This window comes from Copadichromis virginalis, linkage group LG1 (assembly GCF_057382275.1).
Source record: "Copadichromis virginalis isolate Kocher_CV1m ecotype Utaka linkage group LG1, C_Virginalis_male_GT1.1, whole genome shotgun sequence".
NCBI lineage: Eukaryota > Metazoa > Chordata > Actinopteri > Cichliformes > Cichlidae > Copadichromis > Copadichromis virginalis.
The window spans coordinates 24,945,304-24,962,415 of record NC_140618.1 but is presented as its reverse complement, the minus strand read 5'-3'; the positions used below and the strand labels follow the sequence as shown (position 1 = coordinate 24,962,415).

At 38.9% G+C, this 17,112-nt stretch overlaps 2 protein-coding genes across 3 annotated transcripts in view; one reads left to right on the top strand and one right to left on the bottom strand.

The window, feature by feature from the left end:
* LOC146718823 (uncharacterized) overlaps positions 1-1,710 on the top strand; it is a 170,214-nt gene extending 168,504 nt beyond the window's left edge. The window contains exon 5 of the mRNA XM_085456291.1: positions 386-1,710. Coding sequence (XP_085312417.1) covers positions 386-682 — 297 coding nt within the window. The 3' untranslated portion in view covers positions 683-1,710. The remainder of the gene's footprint in view (positions 1-385) is intronic.
* gpc6a (glypican 6a) overlaps positions 1-17,112 on the bottom strand; it is a 160,133-nt gene that overhangs the window by 61,490 nt on the left and 81,531 nt on the right. For both annotated transcript variants that reach the window (XM_085456188.1, XM_085456196.1), the window contains exon 4: positions 14,006-14,171. In XM_085456188.1, the coding sequence (XP_085312314.1) occupies positions 14,006-14,171 (166 nt within the window). The remainder of the gene's footprint in view (positions 1-14,005; positions 14,172-17,112) is intronic.

Genomic DNA, 17,112 nt, shown 5'->3' with positions numbered 1-17,112 from the left:
CTCGGTGTTTTGTTGGCATGGAGCTGAATTCAGCTGCGGTTCAGCATCACAGCTAAGCTAATGTAGGGGAAACACTGCTGTTAATCCACAGTGCTGCTGTGCTCTTGGGTTTTGTCTGGTGTTTATATAGATAGATAGACCTTTATTGTCCCCTTAGGGAAATTCTTCTTCACAGGTACTGTCACTGTCAGGGGTGATTGCTTTTGCCCTTGAATATTATGTCAAACTTTTTGTTTGGAGTAGGGGCCATGTTTACAGGTTATCAGAATAGACAGTTTTGTTTTGCAGCAAATAAAGAAGGTAATTTGAGGAATCTGTTGAAAATCCACTTGGCACATATTGCTTAAACATACTGTATACTAATGTTTTTCTTCCTCTTCTGCAGAATACTCCCACGAGTCCATACCCAACCATTCGAATGAAGGATAAGAGTTGGACAACTGCCCTCTTAAGACAGTGTCGCTGTGTTGTAACAGTTGAAGGAGTGGATGTTTGCTCGTGCCGCTCGCTGGATGAGGCCTACATCTCAGCATTCTCCACCTTCTTCGTGTTCAACATGACCTACCCTGCATACTTCAAGAAAACACTTGTCTTTCTTCAGAACTGCATTGTCAACATAGGAGACCAGGGAGACAAACCCCTGCCAGTAAGTGTCACCAGGGTACTTAACCAACTCTATTAAATATGCCCCCACCCAAGTGTCACTACCTTATTCACTACCCAAGGCTGATTTTGATGTATGGTCCTCTTCGCCCTTTGTGGTGTATGGGATATGAAAGCAAGCATCAATATTTCAAAAATCTAGCGAGTAAATGCAAAAACTTTGTAAACATCACTGCAACTCTTAACAATCGTCATCAAATGAAACAGTGCTGGGAGTTTTCTTCAGATAAGTTGCTTGTTGACTTTGAACATTCACTCAGCACAAGTGTCAGTGTGCCATTTTCATCTCTGCCAGGTGACTTACAGAATGCTCTGGAAATGAACAAAAGTTTTACAGATGTGCATTTTCAGGATAAAGTGCTTCAGTGTGTGTCTGCTATATCTGTCAGCAGTGTCAAATATGAACTTGAGGATGTTTTTGTAGTTGGCCATGTACACACTAAAGCCATACCTATATTCCTTAAAATCAAGTATATTTTGAATGTTGATACTTGTTGGGTATTGTGTGGGAAACTGTTACTTCCTTGCACTTATGAATGTCATTTCCATGCTTACCAAGTGGCAGTTGACAATGACTGGATCCTGTTCAATCCAGGAAATGAATTAGACTTTCAAGCTCTAGACACGTATTTAGTTGATGATAGGCTGTTTGTGTCCTTGAGGTATTCTGTGTGACGTGATTGCAAGCACATTTTCCATTGTGTTCAGGTGTTTAATGTCTTTATGTGATTGTTTACTTTTTCTTTTTTTTTTAAATGAATGTATTTTTCTTGACATGTCCTATGGCAATATACGAATGTAATCAAGGATGTATTTCTGTGGTTGTTTAAATGCTTTGATGTGATTGTATTATCGAAAATAAATGGTTAAATAACCAAATATTTTGGACTATTGGGGGTACATTTTTGTCTCTTTAGGTACGAAATAGGTTGTCGCTGGGGGGGTACCCTCATAGGTACCCTATTGTACCCTTTTCAAGGGAACATTTCTGTACTATAGTTTCAAGGTACATTTATGTCTTAGGAAAGTACATGATTGTACTTCAGATGGTACAATTTCATAAGGTACAAAAATGTCCTTCAAAAAGGAACACCCCCAGCGACAAGCATTTGTACCCTTTTTGGTACACTTTGGTACCCCTATTTCTGAGAGTGTAGGGATTAAAACAATATCACTGTCCCAACTAAGAATGAGATGTAGATTTTATTTTGTAAAGTAAAGATGAGTTTACTAACACATATTAGGGTGCTGCAATAGTTTATAATAAACAAGTAAAGCGGAGATTCTTTACATTTAGTCTACATATTGTTGTAGCCCTTGTTAAATCATAAATTGACTGATTAACTACATATTTTGGAAAGCTGGGGTCAGTTTTATACCCAGGCTTGATTACTTCCACAATGGCTGAATAAAAGACCTCAATAAGCAACACATGTTACGATCTAAAGAAACAGCTAAGAAACAAAGTTATTGACATCTATCAGGCTGGAAAGGGTTACAAAGCCATTTCTAAGCTTTGGAGTGAACTATGGTGAGAGCCATTATCCACAAATGGTGAAAACGCAGTGGTGAATCTTTCCATGAATGGTCGGCCACAATTACTCCAAGAACACACTGACGACTCAACCAGGAGGTCACAGAAGAACCCTGAACACCCGCCCTCTCACATCATCTATAATTGACTGAGACAGGACTCTCTTCCAGACACTCTAAACCAAGGCACAATGTACATTCCAAATTCCTTTAACTTTAACTTTAATTTTAAATAGGTTTATATTGTCTATCCTGTAAAATAGTCAGATGTCTATTCATACAGGGAATGCAGAATTATTAGGCAAATGAGTATTTTGTCCACATCATCCTCTTCATGCATGTTGTCTTACTCCAAGCTGTATAGACTCAAAAGCCTACTACCAATTAAGCATATTAGGTGATGTGCATCTCTGTAAAGAGAAGGGGTGTGGTCTAATGACATCAACACCCTATATCAGGTGTGCATAATTATTAGGCAACTTCCTTTCCTTTGGCAAAATGGGTCAAAAGAAGGACTTGACAGGCTCAGAAAAGTCAAAAATAGTGAGATATCTTGCAGAGGGATGCAGCAGTCTCAAAATTGCAAAGCTTCTGAAGCGTGATCATCGAACAATCAAGCGTTTCATTCAAAATAGTCAACAGGGCGTGTGGAAAAACCAAGGCGCCAAATAACTGCCCATGAACTGAGAAAAGTCAAGCGTGCAGCTGCCAAGATGCCACTTGCCACCAGTTTGGCCATATTTCAGAGCTGCAACATCACTGGAGTGCCCAAAAGCACAAGGTGTGCAATACTCAGAGACATGGCCAAGGTAAGAAAGGCTGAAAGACGACCACCACTGAACAAGACACACAAGCTGAAACGTCAAGACTGGGCCAAGAAATATCTCAAGACTGGTTTTTCTAAGGTTTTATGGACTGATGAAATGAGAGTGAGTCTTGATGGGCCAGATGGATGGGCCCGTGGCTGGATTGGTAAAGGGCAGAGAGCTCCAGTCCGACTCAGACGCCAGCAAGGTGGAGGTGGAGTACTGGTTTGGGCTGGTATCATCAAAGATGAGCTTGTGGGGCCTTTTCGGGTTGAGGATGGAGTCAAGCTCAACTCCCAGTCCTACTGCCAGTTTCTGGAAGACACCTTCTTCAAGCAGTGGTACAGGAAGAAGTCTGCATCCTTCAAGAAAAACATGATTTTCATGCAGGACAATGCTCCATCACACGCGTCCAAGTACTCCACAGCGTGGCTGGCAAGAAAGGGTATAAAAGAAGAAAAACTAATGACATGGCCACCTTGTTCACCTGATCTGAACCCCATTGAGAACCTGTGGTCCATCATCAAATGTGAGATTTACAAGGAGGGAAAACAGTACACCTCTCTGAACAGTGTCTGGGAGGCTGTGGTTGCTGCTGCACGCAATGTTGATGGTGAACAGATCAAAACACTGACAGAATCCATGGATGGCAGGCTTTTGAGTGTCCTTGCAAAGAAAGGTGGCTATATTGGTCGCTGATTTGTTTTTGTTTTGTTTTTGAATGTCAGAAATGTATATTTGTGAATGCGGAGATGTTATATTGGTGTCACTGGTAAAAATAAATAATTGAAATGGGTATATATTTGTTTTTTGTTTAGTTGCCTAATAATTATGCACAGTAATAGTCACCTGCACACACAGATATCCCCCTAAAATAGTTAAAACTAAAAACAAACTAAAAACTACTTCCAAAAACATTCAGCTTTGATATTAATGAGTTTTTTGGGTTCATTGAGAACATGGTTGTTGTTCAATAATAAAATTATTCCTCAAAAATACAACTTGCCTAATAATTCTGCACTCCCTGTATTAATGTACAGAATTCAGACACCCCCCCCCCCCCCCCCCAATTGTACAGAACCCCCCATTTTTGCACATGTCGAGTAGCGTGTCATTTCACTGTGTGTTATACTTGTATAACTATGCATGTGACAAATAGAGAACCTTGAACCCTGAACAAAATGTAAAGAACTTGTGTTACTTTTCCAAGTTAAGGTTCATGATTCAACAATAAGAAAAAGACTGGACAAAAATGGCATCCACTGGTTTCAAAGAGAAAACCACTGTTGCCCAGAACGAACACAAAGGATCATCTTATATTTGAACCACGAGACTTGTGGCAAAATATTCTTTGGACTGTCGAGACAAAAGCTAAAGTTTTTGGAAGGTTTGAGTCTCGTTACATCTGGTGTAAAACTTTGCACAGCATTTAAAAAAAAGAACATCATACCAACAGTTAAACATGGCAGTGGTAGTGTGATAGTGTGTGACTGGTTTGCTGATTTAGGACGTGGACGAACTCCAGAAATCGATGGGACCATAAATTCTGCATTCAGTACGTCCGACCATCAGTTTCTACCCTGAAGCTCATCTGTATTTGAGCTGTGCAATGGGACAATAATGTGAAACACACCAATCCACCTCTCAGTGGCTAAAAAAAAACAAAATAAAGCTGTTTGAGAGGCCGAGTCAAAGTCTGGACTTAAATGAGACTTAGATGCTTTAGTGCAGAGATTCCCAAAGTGGGGGGCCCGCCAGACAGGGCTCCCACACAAATGCAAAGCAGAAGATGAAGCATCGCCAAATATGTTTCCAAACCAACTTCCTTCCAAGCAAAATACAAGAAAATATGATGACTGTGTAGCCTTTGGCTTCACCTGCACAAGTGACAAGGTAGGTCTCCCCGACAGAATTACTTTTCTTTGCAAGATCTCACAAAAGTTCATCTTAATTTTTTTTAATCTCCCATGTCCCTTCCGGGTCTCCATATTAAACAAAGGGGGGCCTAGCAAAAAAAAGTTTGGGAACCGTGGCTTTAGGGTGACCTTAAACAGCCGTTCATGCTTAAAAACCGTACAACGGGGCTGAATTAAAAAAATTTCTCCAAAGAAGAGTGGCCTCATTGCCAGCTATCACAAGTGCTTGATGGCAACTTCTGCTGCCAAGGTTGCTACAACCAGTTATTAAATTTAGGGACAAATTACTTTGTCACACAGGGTCAAGTAGGTAGGTCCTTAATAAGTGAAGTCATCATTTAAAAAACTGCATTTTATATTTACTCAGGTTATCTTTGTGCAATATAAAACTCTGTTTGATGATTTAAAACATTTAAGTGTGACAGATATTCAAAGGTGGTAGACACTTTCTCACAGCGCTGTATGTTTCCAGTGATCATTTGTTAATAGTTTGTTTTTGCAGCAACTGCCCATCAGGAATTAATATGAATTAATGAAGGGACTATTCAGCTGTACTAAAAACGATGAACACAATGCTACACAGTACCCATAAATATATGCCTGCCTAGTGATTCAAGGTTGCAGTGATGAAAATGTAAAGAATAACTTTCACCATCCGCTGGTGCAAACTGCAGAAAGTGTCTGCACACAAACACTCAAAGCTGATGTCGCGAAGCTGTCTTTCTCCACATGCCTGAGCTCATCATGAAAGGTGTCACAAAAACAGCACGTAGATTGTTTACTCTAAATTCTAGTTGACAAATATATCACAAAGTGGTGGCAAACGGATATGATTAACCTAAATTTATTCACAACTTCATGTTTTGGTTGTAATCGTGATGAATGAATGAAGAATTCCCGAGTTAGATCGCTCCCTTTGAACAAGTCTTTTGGTTGACATAGTAAACATGGCCAGTAAACAGTTCCATAATCATAAACAACAATGCTGCCACTTTAATATGGAAAGAAGCGTCAGGGGCAAATCACTGCGTCACTGCACTCGGGGATCGCTGTTTATATGCTTTGCTTTTTTTGACAAACCATGCTGGCTTTGTTCAGTGGCGGAATGGCTCACCTAAATACAACAGTGCACCTGCTGTCTCCTTTCATTTCTTGTTCGATCACAGCACATAATTGCTAGTCAGCACCTGCTAAGCATTCATGATGTGGGAGTGCCTGTGAAAATACAAACATATGTACAGAATTTTTGATCTTCCTGTTTAAACTCTCAGTTCCGCCGTGTTGTAGAGGTGCAATGCTAAATTTTAACATAAAATAAACACGAGGCAGATGACATATGAGGGCCTTACAAGACTGACTGGGAAAAAGCCATGGAATAATCTTTGCCCACAGGGCTCATTGATCTGCCTTTGAAGAGCTGAGAGGATGAGAACATACAGACATGCCAATGATTACACATTAGGGTTCTGCAGTTGTGTTTCACAGTAAAGTGACACATTTGTGCTTTATTTGAAGTATGACAGGATAAACTGACATGCACATGTTATGTAATATTCATCATCCTTCCTTAAAGACATTCATGGTAACACTCGTGTTTGTGATGATAAGCCTCAACCTTCTACTATCACTTCCACAGAACCTATAGGATTGCCTTGAAGAAGTCCAGCTTCAATCATCATTGGACTTTACCAGAACAGCTTTGCATGTTTCACAGCTCCAAAATCATTATTTATCTTATGCTAGCTCTTCATGCAGCACCTCACTTCATCCTGAGTCTGTAACAAGCCATCTCTTTGTAGCTCCATCTGTCTCTTTTCTCTGATTTCCTGCTGCTTTGCCTCGTTACAGCAGCACTGCCTCGTCTGTTGCTTGTGTGCAGGCTCTGAAAACAATCTGCAAAAATACTATAAAATATAAGTTCCTGATTAAAATGGTCACTTCTCAAATCCATCCACTTATGTTTGAGACTGAGTCTGATCCGGAACTTGAAAGCTGACAGCACATGCGCAGCCTAACCGAAAAACCTACTCCATACTCCATATTTCCTGCCTTAATAGACAAGTGCATTGGCTTGAGGCTGAGGCTAAAAACTGACTGACAAAAAGAAACTGCACCCACTGTAGTATAGTGCTTTTTTCCCCAAAAATGGAAAGCAAATGTAATTTTACTTCATAACCAACAAAACTTATAAAGTAGTCCTAAACAGAGCAGCAGAAAAACGTAGGATGCAGCAGGTGGTTGCTGTGTTAAAAAATAAAAACGCATTTAGAGCAGCTTTTGGCTGAAAGAGATAAGATGTACATACACTGACCTTATTTGAAACTATAGGTATCTAACATTGTAACAAACGAAAGAAAGCAAAATCGTTCCACTTTAAAATTGTGCCATCTAAACCAAACAAAAACAAAGCCAAAACGATTACGCTATCACATCATTTTCCTGTAACATTTTTTTCTAATGTGCAGCTGTAAGAGGTGAATCAATTACAAAAGATTCACTACCCTGCCAACATTTCTGTCTGTCTTTTAGCAGCCTGCACAGCCAGTCTCTCAGGCACTTACAGCTGGATTGTAGCTCAGTAGCAACACCAACAAATAATTCTTTATAGGACCTTTTTCAGTTTGTTTGGCTTTCAGCTATTTCTGGTTTACTTTAGCTCATCTGACACCTCAAATACCATGTCTCTTCTTCCACCAACTCTAATGTCTTTTTACATTGGCAATTTTTCTGCTTTTCCAGCTGCAAGAAAATAAAAACCCAATTCTGCTGCCTCTCTGTTAATTTTCCTGTTTTTTGCAGGGAAACAAATGTATACTGGTAAAGGAAACATTAAGAGCAGATGCAATGCTCACTGTGATGGATAACCCAAAAAGTAACTATATTGCCAAGGGCTTATGTTCCCCAGTTTCATAATCTGCTTACACACATCAACCTCACTGCACGCCTCACCCACGTGCAGCAAGTTTCAGAGCTGAAATTTTCACACTGGTGAACACAGCACTTTGGGAACATAAGAATGGCCTCTGCATAACAAATTAAACTCAAGCTCAAAGCATGTTGCTGTTAAGTGAAGGAATTGAATATGATACTGCAAATCTGCAGTGCCCCAAAAGTGGTAGGCGTCATCTTTGGGAAATGGCTACTCTGATTAAAATTTCAGTGGAACAACTGGGACGGATCAGTCGATAAGCAGATTGACAGGTGTCGTTAAACAGAACCAGGATGGATTTTTCTTTACTTTCAGTGTTTTTAAGTTAAGCTAACTGACTTTATTTTACCATCTTTATTTTAATGAATTATTCCTGTGGAGTCTGATTTGGCCACTACCTTAATAAATATGCAAAACAATATGCTCCACAGTAAGTAACAATATGTCTTCAGCAAATGTGAAATTGGAGGATAAAAACTTGCAACACTCAATATGCCTGTGTGGATGAAATCAGTTAAATAAATCATACAGCTTAGTTAATTCAGAATATTACAAAAACCACTCGCTGGTTGTAAATATAAAGGGAATTGGTGTTAGCATTCGTGCCAGAGATGCAGGAAAACAGTACTCTGCAGATCCTGCAAAGCCAGTAGCAATTACAAAGAAAAGACATTGTTTTTTGATGATGCTGGGGATATGGAGATCACTTCCACTCGGCTAAGTGAGTCATCCAGCCTTTTCAGCTCTTTGACAGGCAAAAAACTCCACCAGCTACCTTGTTTGTTCCTGTCATGTCTGTTACTGAGACTGTAATGCTTGATACTTGTTCGAGTGCCCGTGTGTCTGTATGTGTATGTGTGAGTGTGTGTGTGTGTGGTTTAATTTAGAGGTACAGTACTTATGGCATACTAGCATGAATCTTAAATCTTCTGGAAAAAACTAACTTTGGTTTGTGCAGAACTGAGCACAGTTACACAGCTATATCATTTAAAGCACCGACACACTGTTCATCTTCATGATCTCAAAGAGATCGCGGAAAGTCTTTCTTGGAGGAAGGAGAAAACATTGGCTTCATGAACTGTGGGTTGTGGGAAGGTACAGTTACATGGGGACCCAATCCTAGCAATTAAAAAGAAATGAGCAAATAAAATCAATGAGGATCACTTACGCTGTGGTGTCAAAGGACTCACCAGAGGACAACACAAGTCTATATCTTAATTAGGAGAAATAATGTGTTTATGGGCCCAGCACAGAGGAAGAAGTTGGCAAACTACAATGGTCTTTACAAATCACACCAAATTTAAAGCTAAAAGAGTTAATTAATTCCACTGGACATGCTTTTAAGTATGTTTACTAATCCCTGTTCAGGCACACATCATCACTGTAACAGTTTTTGTGTAAAGCTCTTCATTATTTAGTGGGGGGTGCAAAAATATGCAAATTTGAACTCTGCTGAACTTTGTGGGTGCAGCCAACTGAAAACTGTTCACAATAACAAACAGAGAGACAGAGAAAAACCCAGCCTTTCTTTGGTTAATTATTTCCATACCTGCATTGTATAGTAATAAGCTTACAATATACAAATATCAGATATAAAACCTCCATAAAAATAAAAATATTTATTTATTAGCTTAATTTAAGCAAGCAGATGGAGGAGGGAAAAAGTTAAAGATGACAGTTTCTAAATGGAGGGACAGTAACTGTGTGTCTATATGTAACTCTAAGTGTATATTTTGTCTATATCCGCCATTGTAGAAATTCATCTCATGTAAACAATAACATGGTGCACAGGGCGACGTCAACAAGCCCCACACCTTTGGCGTTGCGTGACTAAATCTCAGTTTTCCTCATCCACATGTAAACGCAAAAACAAAGTTTTCGAAAATCTGTGGCAGGAAAATCCCAGTTTTCAGTGATCCAAAATGCCGTTTACATGTGGACGAAAGGCCCAAACGGAAAGAAAAAGCTGCGTTTTCAAAAATACCCATGTACATGTGGACGTAGCCTGTAACTGTAAAATTGTATCAACTCTTAAAAGCTAGCTAACTAAGCTAATATAAGCAGCAGCAGCAGATTGAAAGTTGTGTCTAAATGACCCTGATGTTTATAGTTGGTTAGCCGTTGTTTGTTTAGCAGTGTTTTGTGGCCAGGTTTGCAGATTCAGTTGCATTTTTAACATGAAGGAATGAAACAGTAAGTATGTCGAGTGTAACTGGTAATATTAGCTAGGGTTGCTGGGGCATTGAACAAGAACATTAAACTAGAATTAGGCTAATTAGCTGAAAATACTGAAGCCGCCCATCAAACTCTTTTCATGTTAAGACTGTGAAATGTGAAATCCAGTGACAAGCCTGACATTTGGAGTTAGAGCTGCAAAGCAATTTTTAAATCTCCTATTTGAGAAAGAGGTTAACAGTCAATTATTATCTGTCTCTAATTTTAGCCACATGTAGCTGAGACGGTTATGTTACACTGATAACATTTGCTTGTCAAAAATGACGTTGTTCACGATGTAGCCTGAGCCTAAAAAGCTACTGTAGAGTTTGAATAATAGGATGCGTGTCCCTTCCTCTTTCTCTCTCTCGCCGTCTCTCTGAGGGTATTTTAACAAGGTGCTGACAAGAAAAATGATAATGATGTGTCTGTCATGATGCAGAGCCGGGTAAATTTGTCACAATGGCAGGTGACTGATGGTCTAGGATCATCCAACGGCCAAACCCTGAATTCTTTCCCTGAACACACACGCAGACACACACGTGTAGACACACACAAAAATCACTCAGCACGGGTAGCTACAAGCAGGTAAATCACTTTCTTCCTCAGGTTTATCCTCATTGTTCATGAACTGCCTGTCTTTTTTTTTTCAGCCTGCAAGTGACAATGTCATTACAGTAACCTTTACAAAGTGTAAACTACTGTACTGTGACTGTAACTTTATATGTATGAAACCGATGCTGTGATCATTCTTCTTCTGCATAGCAATATGTAGGCTACATCAAAGTATTCACCAAGGTCGTTACTGTTTCAATGCTACACAGATTTCTGCTTTAATGCTCGCATAGATACAATGTGATGCTGACATCTTAACATGCAAACTGCTTTTTTTAATGTATCCAATAAAATCAGCAGTTGGTGTTAATTTGTTTGATTGCCAATATTTTAGTTTCTAATCTCATGGTGAGGCATTGTCAGTGTTAAGAGACATTTTAATGGTTCTGTAAAGCATTTAGAGCAATCTCTCTTCTTTTATTCAAAACGAAGGCATAGGCTATTTTCACACCAGTTACTCTGATATGAAAGGGTAGGTAAAACCCAACTGTTATAAGGACATTATGAAGGTTATGCGCTGCGTTTATCCGCTATTTAATGTCAAAATGGCTGCTGGGAAAAAAAAAACTTGTGTAATCTAGATAGAACGAAAAATATTTCACCACCTACTCTTACATAGTACCACTGCGATACTGTCTTTTAATACTTACAATATTAATACTTAAATAGGGTTAGGTTAAAAAATATATAACAAGGTGTAAAGAGCATTGCATAGATTTGATATATTTAATCTATGTTATGCTTGACCTATTGGCTTATTTTATAGATTAAATATAATATTGAATTAATTAATTATTCAACAAAAAAACCCCACAACACCAAAACCATCATCTGACAAACAAACAAGAATAAAATTACCAAACCGTGTTTTACATTTTCCACAATTCAAAAGACACAACATATCTTATGGCAGATAAATTGTGATTGTCAGATGTGACACAACTTTTATGTGCCGAGAGAGAAAAGACTGAAGTCACTGTGAGTTTTGTGTTTGGTGACTGAGCAGACATGCAAAGAACATTTCCATAAATATTTAAAGAGAAAGTAGGAAAGCAAAGCTGTTTTCATACAGTGATGGAGTCATGCTTATTAAAATCTGCCTTTCAAGGTTTAGATACACTAAAGTGCAATATAACACGTAGCCAGAACCTGATTGTTGCGACAGTATTTTATTTCTATTAGTCTAAATGACACGTGTATTAAGTTTAATAATGTTAATGTCAGTAAGGTTGCAAATCTACTGGCATTTAGCGAAGTCTGGTTAAGCCAAAGTATTTTCAGTATAAGAAAAATCCTTCTCAGGAAAGAAGATTAAAAAGAAAAAACTTCAAATGATAAATTATTCAAACCCAAAAAACTGAAAACACTTGGCCTGCCAGTTATTACCTGGCAAATAAACCAAAGGTAAAAACAAAATGTTCACAAATTTTGTCCATTATTTCTGTGCTCTTCAATGTAATTACAGATCACATTTCCATGGTGAATATCAGACATACACGGCATGTAAGAAATGACATTATGATTTCATTTTAAGCCACAAAGCCTGTCTTACAGCAGAAGGGCTCTGGCACCAATTCACCTTAATGTTACTAACTACATCTGTGCCTTTTTCTGTCGTGACATGTCAAAATGACCATCATTAAAAATAGATGTTACAGGCGTATTGGTACTATTAAGTATTGTGTGTGAATATATATATATATTTTTATTTTCTTGCTGTGTATTGGAGTGTTAGGAGCACTACGCTTGCAAACACATTAGTAACTATTTTACGTGCCAGAAAAAAAAAATTGTTTTTCTTGGTAGATTTGGTATAGCAAATAAAAATGTAGATTTATTGGTTTGATTTTAATGAAAATAAAGAAACAGCACTTTATACATGCTTTTTTTTTCTCCTCTTTTACTTGCTGTGGAATACTAAAACAGCCTTGAGCTTCTCCTGTGGTCATACAACTACTGATAACATCAATGGTATCAATAGTGACATTTAAACATGAGCAAGGTCCACAGGTAAATGCCACTGGGGGTTCTTCAAGGCTTTTAATCTAACCTCCCTTAATAGTTGATGATTTGAAAGGAGGACAATGACAGATTGTGTAGGGGTTCAATCCATAAATTTCTATAATGTAAAGATATGCTTCAGTGGTGAGAACTGACCTGTGATACATTTAGAAGTTGTCTCTGAAAGGCAGATCAATATTTCTTGTGAGCTGCATGGTAAGCAAATTGAAGTACAGTACTTTAGCAACAGATAACAAATACAAAATGTCACCAGACATCAAAAACAAATCTTTTGTAGCAAAAAATAAACATCCCCTGGGTTCTGCATTTCTAATTATAATACAATGAAACACACTGGCTTTCCAAAGCAAAACCCATGTCTGCACAAAAAAAGTGATTTAGAATAAAAAAAAAATACACTTTTTCTGACACCCCAAGGGTGTTTGGGTCTAACTAGATTCATCATTATGTTGCAACAACAGCTTTTCCCATTACTGTCAAGCACATCATCCCTTTGCGACAATAGATTTTCCTCTTCACAACCAAACAAGACACTAACTTTTTAACACATGTCATAAAGCTGTGAGACATCTCATTCAGTGCATGGGGGCCCATGTTGATCTGAGACTTCAGACGTGCCATCGGAGAGAACAAACGGTTCGTCATCTCATGGTTTCTCAAATGACAGGCTTGTCACAAAACAGCGAAAAGCTTAGATGTGCAGTTCACTTGACACACAGTCTTTGGGGATGTCTCTTAAAAAATGGTGCCCCATTTAAAAAAAAAAAAAATCTGTTAGTGTGGGTGGGAGGATGGGATTGGGGTACATAACAAATAAAGCACTGGCCTACAAAAGATCCAGAGGGAACACTCTATATGCCTTCTTGGTATCCATTTAACAGGAGGGCTTACAGCAGCCGGCTGCTTACAGCCAAACTGAAGTGCTATATTACTCACCATGCTCAGCTGGAAACACTATAGAAAATGTGTTTGCCTAGGATCTACTCTCCTTTATCAATCCCAAACAGCAGGGACTAGAGCTTTAAGCACTATGCCAGGGCTCCAGCAATAGCAAACAACATTTCAGACAGAAAAAGAAGAAATGGTTTCACAAATAAGATTTCAGTTTTGTCTCTTTAAAATCCTTTAAAGCTGAATCTATCACAGCGCATCCTACTGAATTCCCATCGAGACTATTCAAAGGCACTGCCTTAGAAAAGAAACATGCAGCCTTAGAAGTACAAGCTCAAGTTTGAACACATGTTGACGAACCTACAAAGAAAGAGAAAACGAAAAACAGGTGCAAGGGCACTCGATTCAGATCTTACCAATGAAGAGGTTCCATTCAGAATCTAGGTCTGCCTGGTTTGCTAGACAGCCTCTCATTACGTTGTGACAGTAGTTGGGACAGGGTTTGAGCCCAGGCATTCCACGACAGTATGGACAGTACAGCATCCTGGTCAAGGCTTTAACACATGCTGGAGCTACATTCACCTGCAAAGCAAAGAGATGCTTTTTCAGTTATGTCAGGGATTGAAATGGTGATTATTTCTAATAGAAGTTGAAATGTTTGATGGTAGTCAAAATTTTCCAAGAGGTTTCTACCAGCACCAGTGCATGCCAAAGCATCAGCAGTCAAAAATGCAGTTTTATATGAAACTATAGAGGGGATGGAAGTCGGACGGACACTACACTCTATTGCATCTTCTGAAGCTTGAAATGTGGAAATCCAGCAGATGAAACTGCATGACAAGGTTTACATCTCTGTCCATCTCCATTTATTGTGAAGGCTGTGCCTTTTGTTGTTGGGCCATGTAACTGTGCTGGCTTGAGTAAAAGTGACAGGATTCTCACATCTGCTTCCCCTCAGAGGTGGGGATGCAGAACGGGAAGTACATCTGATAATTGGCCTGTCAGCCTCTGTATTCATGGTTGACTTTAGATTTTGAACAGCACACACTGGAGACTTCTAGTGTGTGTGTGTGTGTGTGTGTGTGTGTGTGTGTGTGTGTGGGGGGGGGGGGGGGATGGTTTCCGATGGGTCAGCAAAGCAGGATAGTTAAAAGTAAAGCTAACTAAGCCAAAAAGGGACGTATCCTTACATTTAAGCAATAAAAAATAATTCAGCAGCACTTTGGTTTAGCAGATATTCAATATATACTAACAATATAAATATGTGGAAAAAATATTGATAAAATATATGCAATTTGGTGCATAAGCAGTGATTTTGCGGACTTTAATTTAAAGTCCACAAAATCACTGCATTTTTATTCATTTTCTTTCACTAATGTATCACTTTAGTGCTACTTAAACTTCTGTTAATTTTGGTACTGTCAGACAAATAAAGAAATAAAAAGCAAAGACAGACGGCACAAAGCCTGCGACGAAAATAAAGCACAAATAAAAGAAGAATATAAGAAGATAAAAATGAAAAGAGAAGAACGCATTAGTGCACTACTGTAGCTCCATGGCAACATCTGAGGCTTTGCCATGACACTGCATACAGCCTGCGTCTGTTTTTAACATTCCAGCTTGTCTTTGATTTCACTCATACCATGACCAGACCACCTGTGTGTGAAGCGTGAGTGTGAGAGATTGGGGGGAAAAAAAGACAAGAGCGATGTTAGAAAAAAGGCAGAGAGAGAGAGACAGAGAAGCAGAAGGCAGAGATGAGCGCTATTAATGTATTTGCTTCCACTGCTGCTCGGCACCAAGCGACAAGGATCAAATGAACCATCTTTGACATTTGCAATCTGCCAGTGACATCACGCGATGTCTTGTAAGAAGGCCATTAAACCGGGTTGCTAGCTGTCAGTTGTAGCGCTGCGTGTCATCCGCTGGTATGTGTTCTTGTAAATTGTTTATATCTCTCTGGGAGTGTAGCGAACATATGGGAATTTTTCAGGAACAAGGTTCATTTGGCAACACATTAGAAAGCTGACATGCATGGGAAACCAGAGTGTTACATTTGAAACCATTAAAAAAATAGGACATCACTGCGTTATAGACAGAATTAGGAGAATATTACTACTGGAGAGCTGGAACACACACACACACACACACACACACACACACATATAAATAAATCTGTGTGTGAGTGTTTTGCTATTTTCTACTCACGCACCACAGTCACACACAACACTCATGGTGCCCTGATGAGGAGTGTAGATGTTAAAAATATATTAATAATCAGTTAGAATATGCTTACAGATACATTACTATGTCTTATAGCCCATTTAAAAATGAATAGTGGTGTAAAGTAAAATGCTGCTAATCGACATATTTATAAATAATTCATATATTTATTACGTTGTTTCTTTGTTTTTTAAAGTGACATACTGTACACCGATCAGTGTACTGTTATAGGAGCCTACTATAACGCCTTATCGAACCCTTTGCGAAGGGCAGTTTTGTAATTTAATTTCTACATTTTCTGATTCACAAACTGAGCTCGAGGAAGTTTTTTTTTTCTAAAAGAAACATTAGAGCAGACTGAGAGTGAACAGGCTGTGGAGAAATCCTAAGATGCTGCCAAGGATGCAGAGCAACAAACACCAAGAAAACAGAGAGACAGATACAGATGAAGCAGACGGAGAGAAAACCGGACAAGACACTAGCAGACAAACAGAAGGAATAGGCAGGTGCCGTCACCACACTTGGAAACAGAAACAGGACCAACTAAATGCCAATCACAGTGTTTGGTTTGGAGAGAACATCCTGTAAAATTCCACAGACTTTCTGCTTCCAAATGTACACTTTATGATTTTCAGGATCCAATACATATCATACTATATATATGTATTTATATATATATTGCCATCTATTTACAGACCTTGAAGAGCAGTCTCCAGTGACAGTGCTCTCATCTTTAGATCTCAGCCTGTTTTCTTCCCTTGCCTTCAGTACTTGCACTTCATAAAAATCCGTATCTCACATAAATTCACAAAGTCTGACTGCTACATGCAATTCACCAATCGACTGCGACTGAGACAGGGATGAGACACTTTTCCGATCCTACTCCCCCCCACATCCCTGTGCTTCTTCAGAAATATCCCCTGCCCTCTCCCTCATCAACGACTCAAATCCCACAGATTAAATACGTTATCCTATCGAGCATTTGAATCATTTTTGTTTCACAAGCTAATTTGCATATAAATATGTTTTGCGTAGTGAGAGAGAGAGAGAGCTCGTCCCTTTTGTTTTCTCTTTTGGCTCACAGTGGCCTAGTCACTGTACCTGAGCAGCAACATGAAATCCAGTTTAAACCACAATTGTAAAACAACAACCAGTTGACAGCATGACTTTGGAGTATCTGTGCTTGATAACTTCCTTGTTTCGCTGTTGTGGTATAAATGATGGCAACATCATAGAGGAGGATAATGAAAATATAGTCCCTGCACCATCTGCAACATCAACATGCAATTTTTTTCCCAAC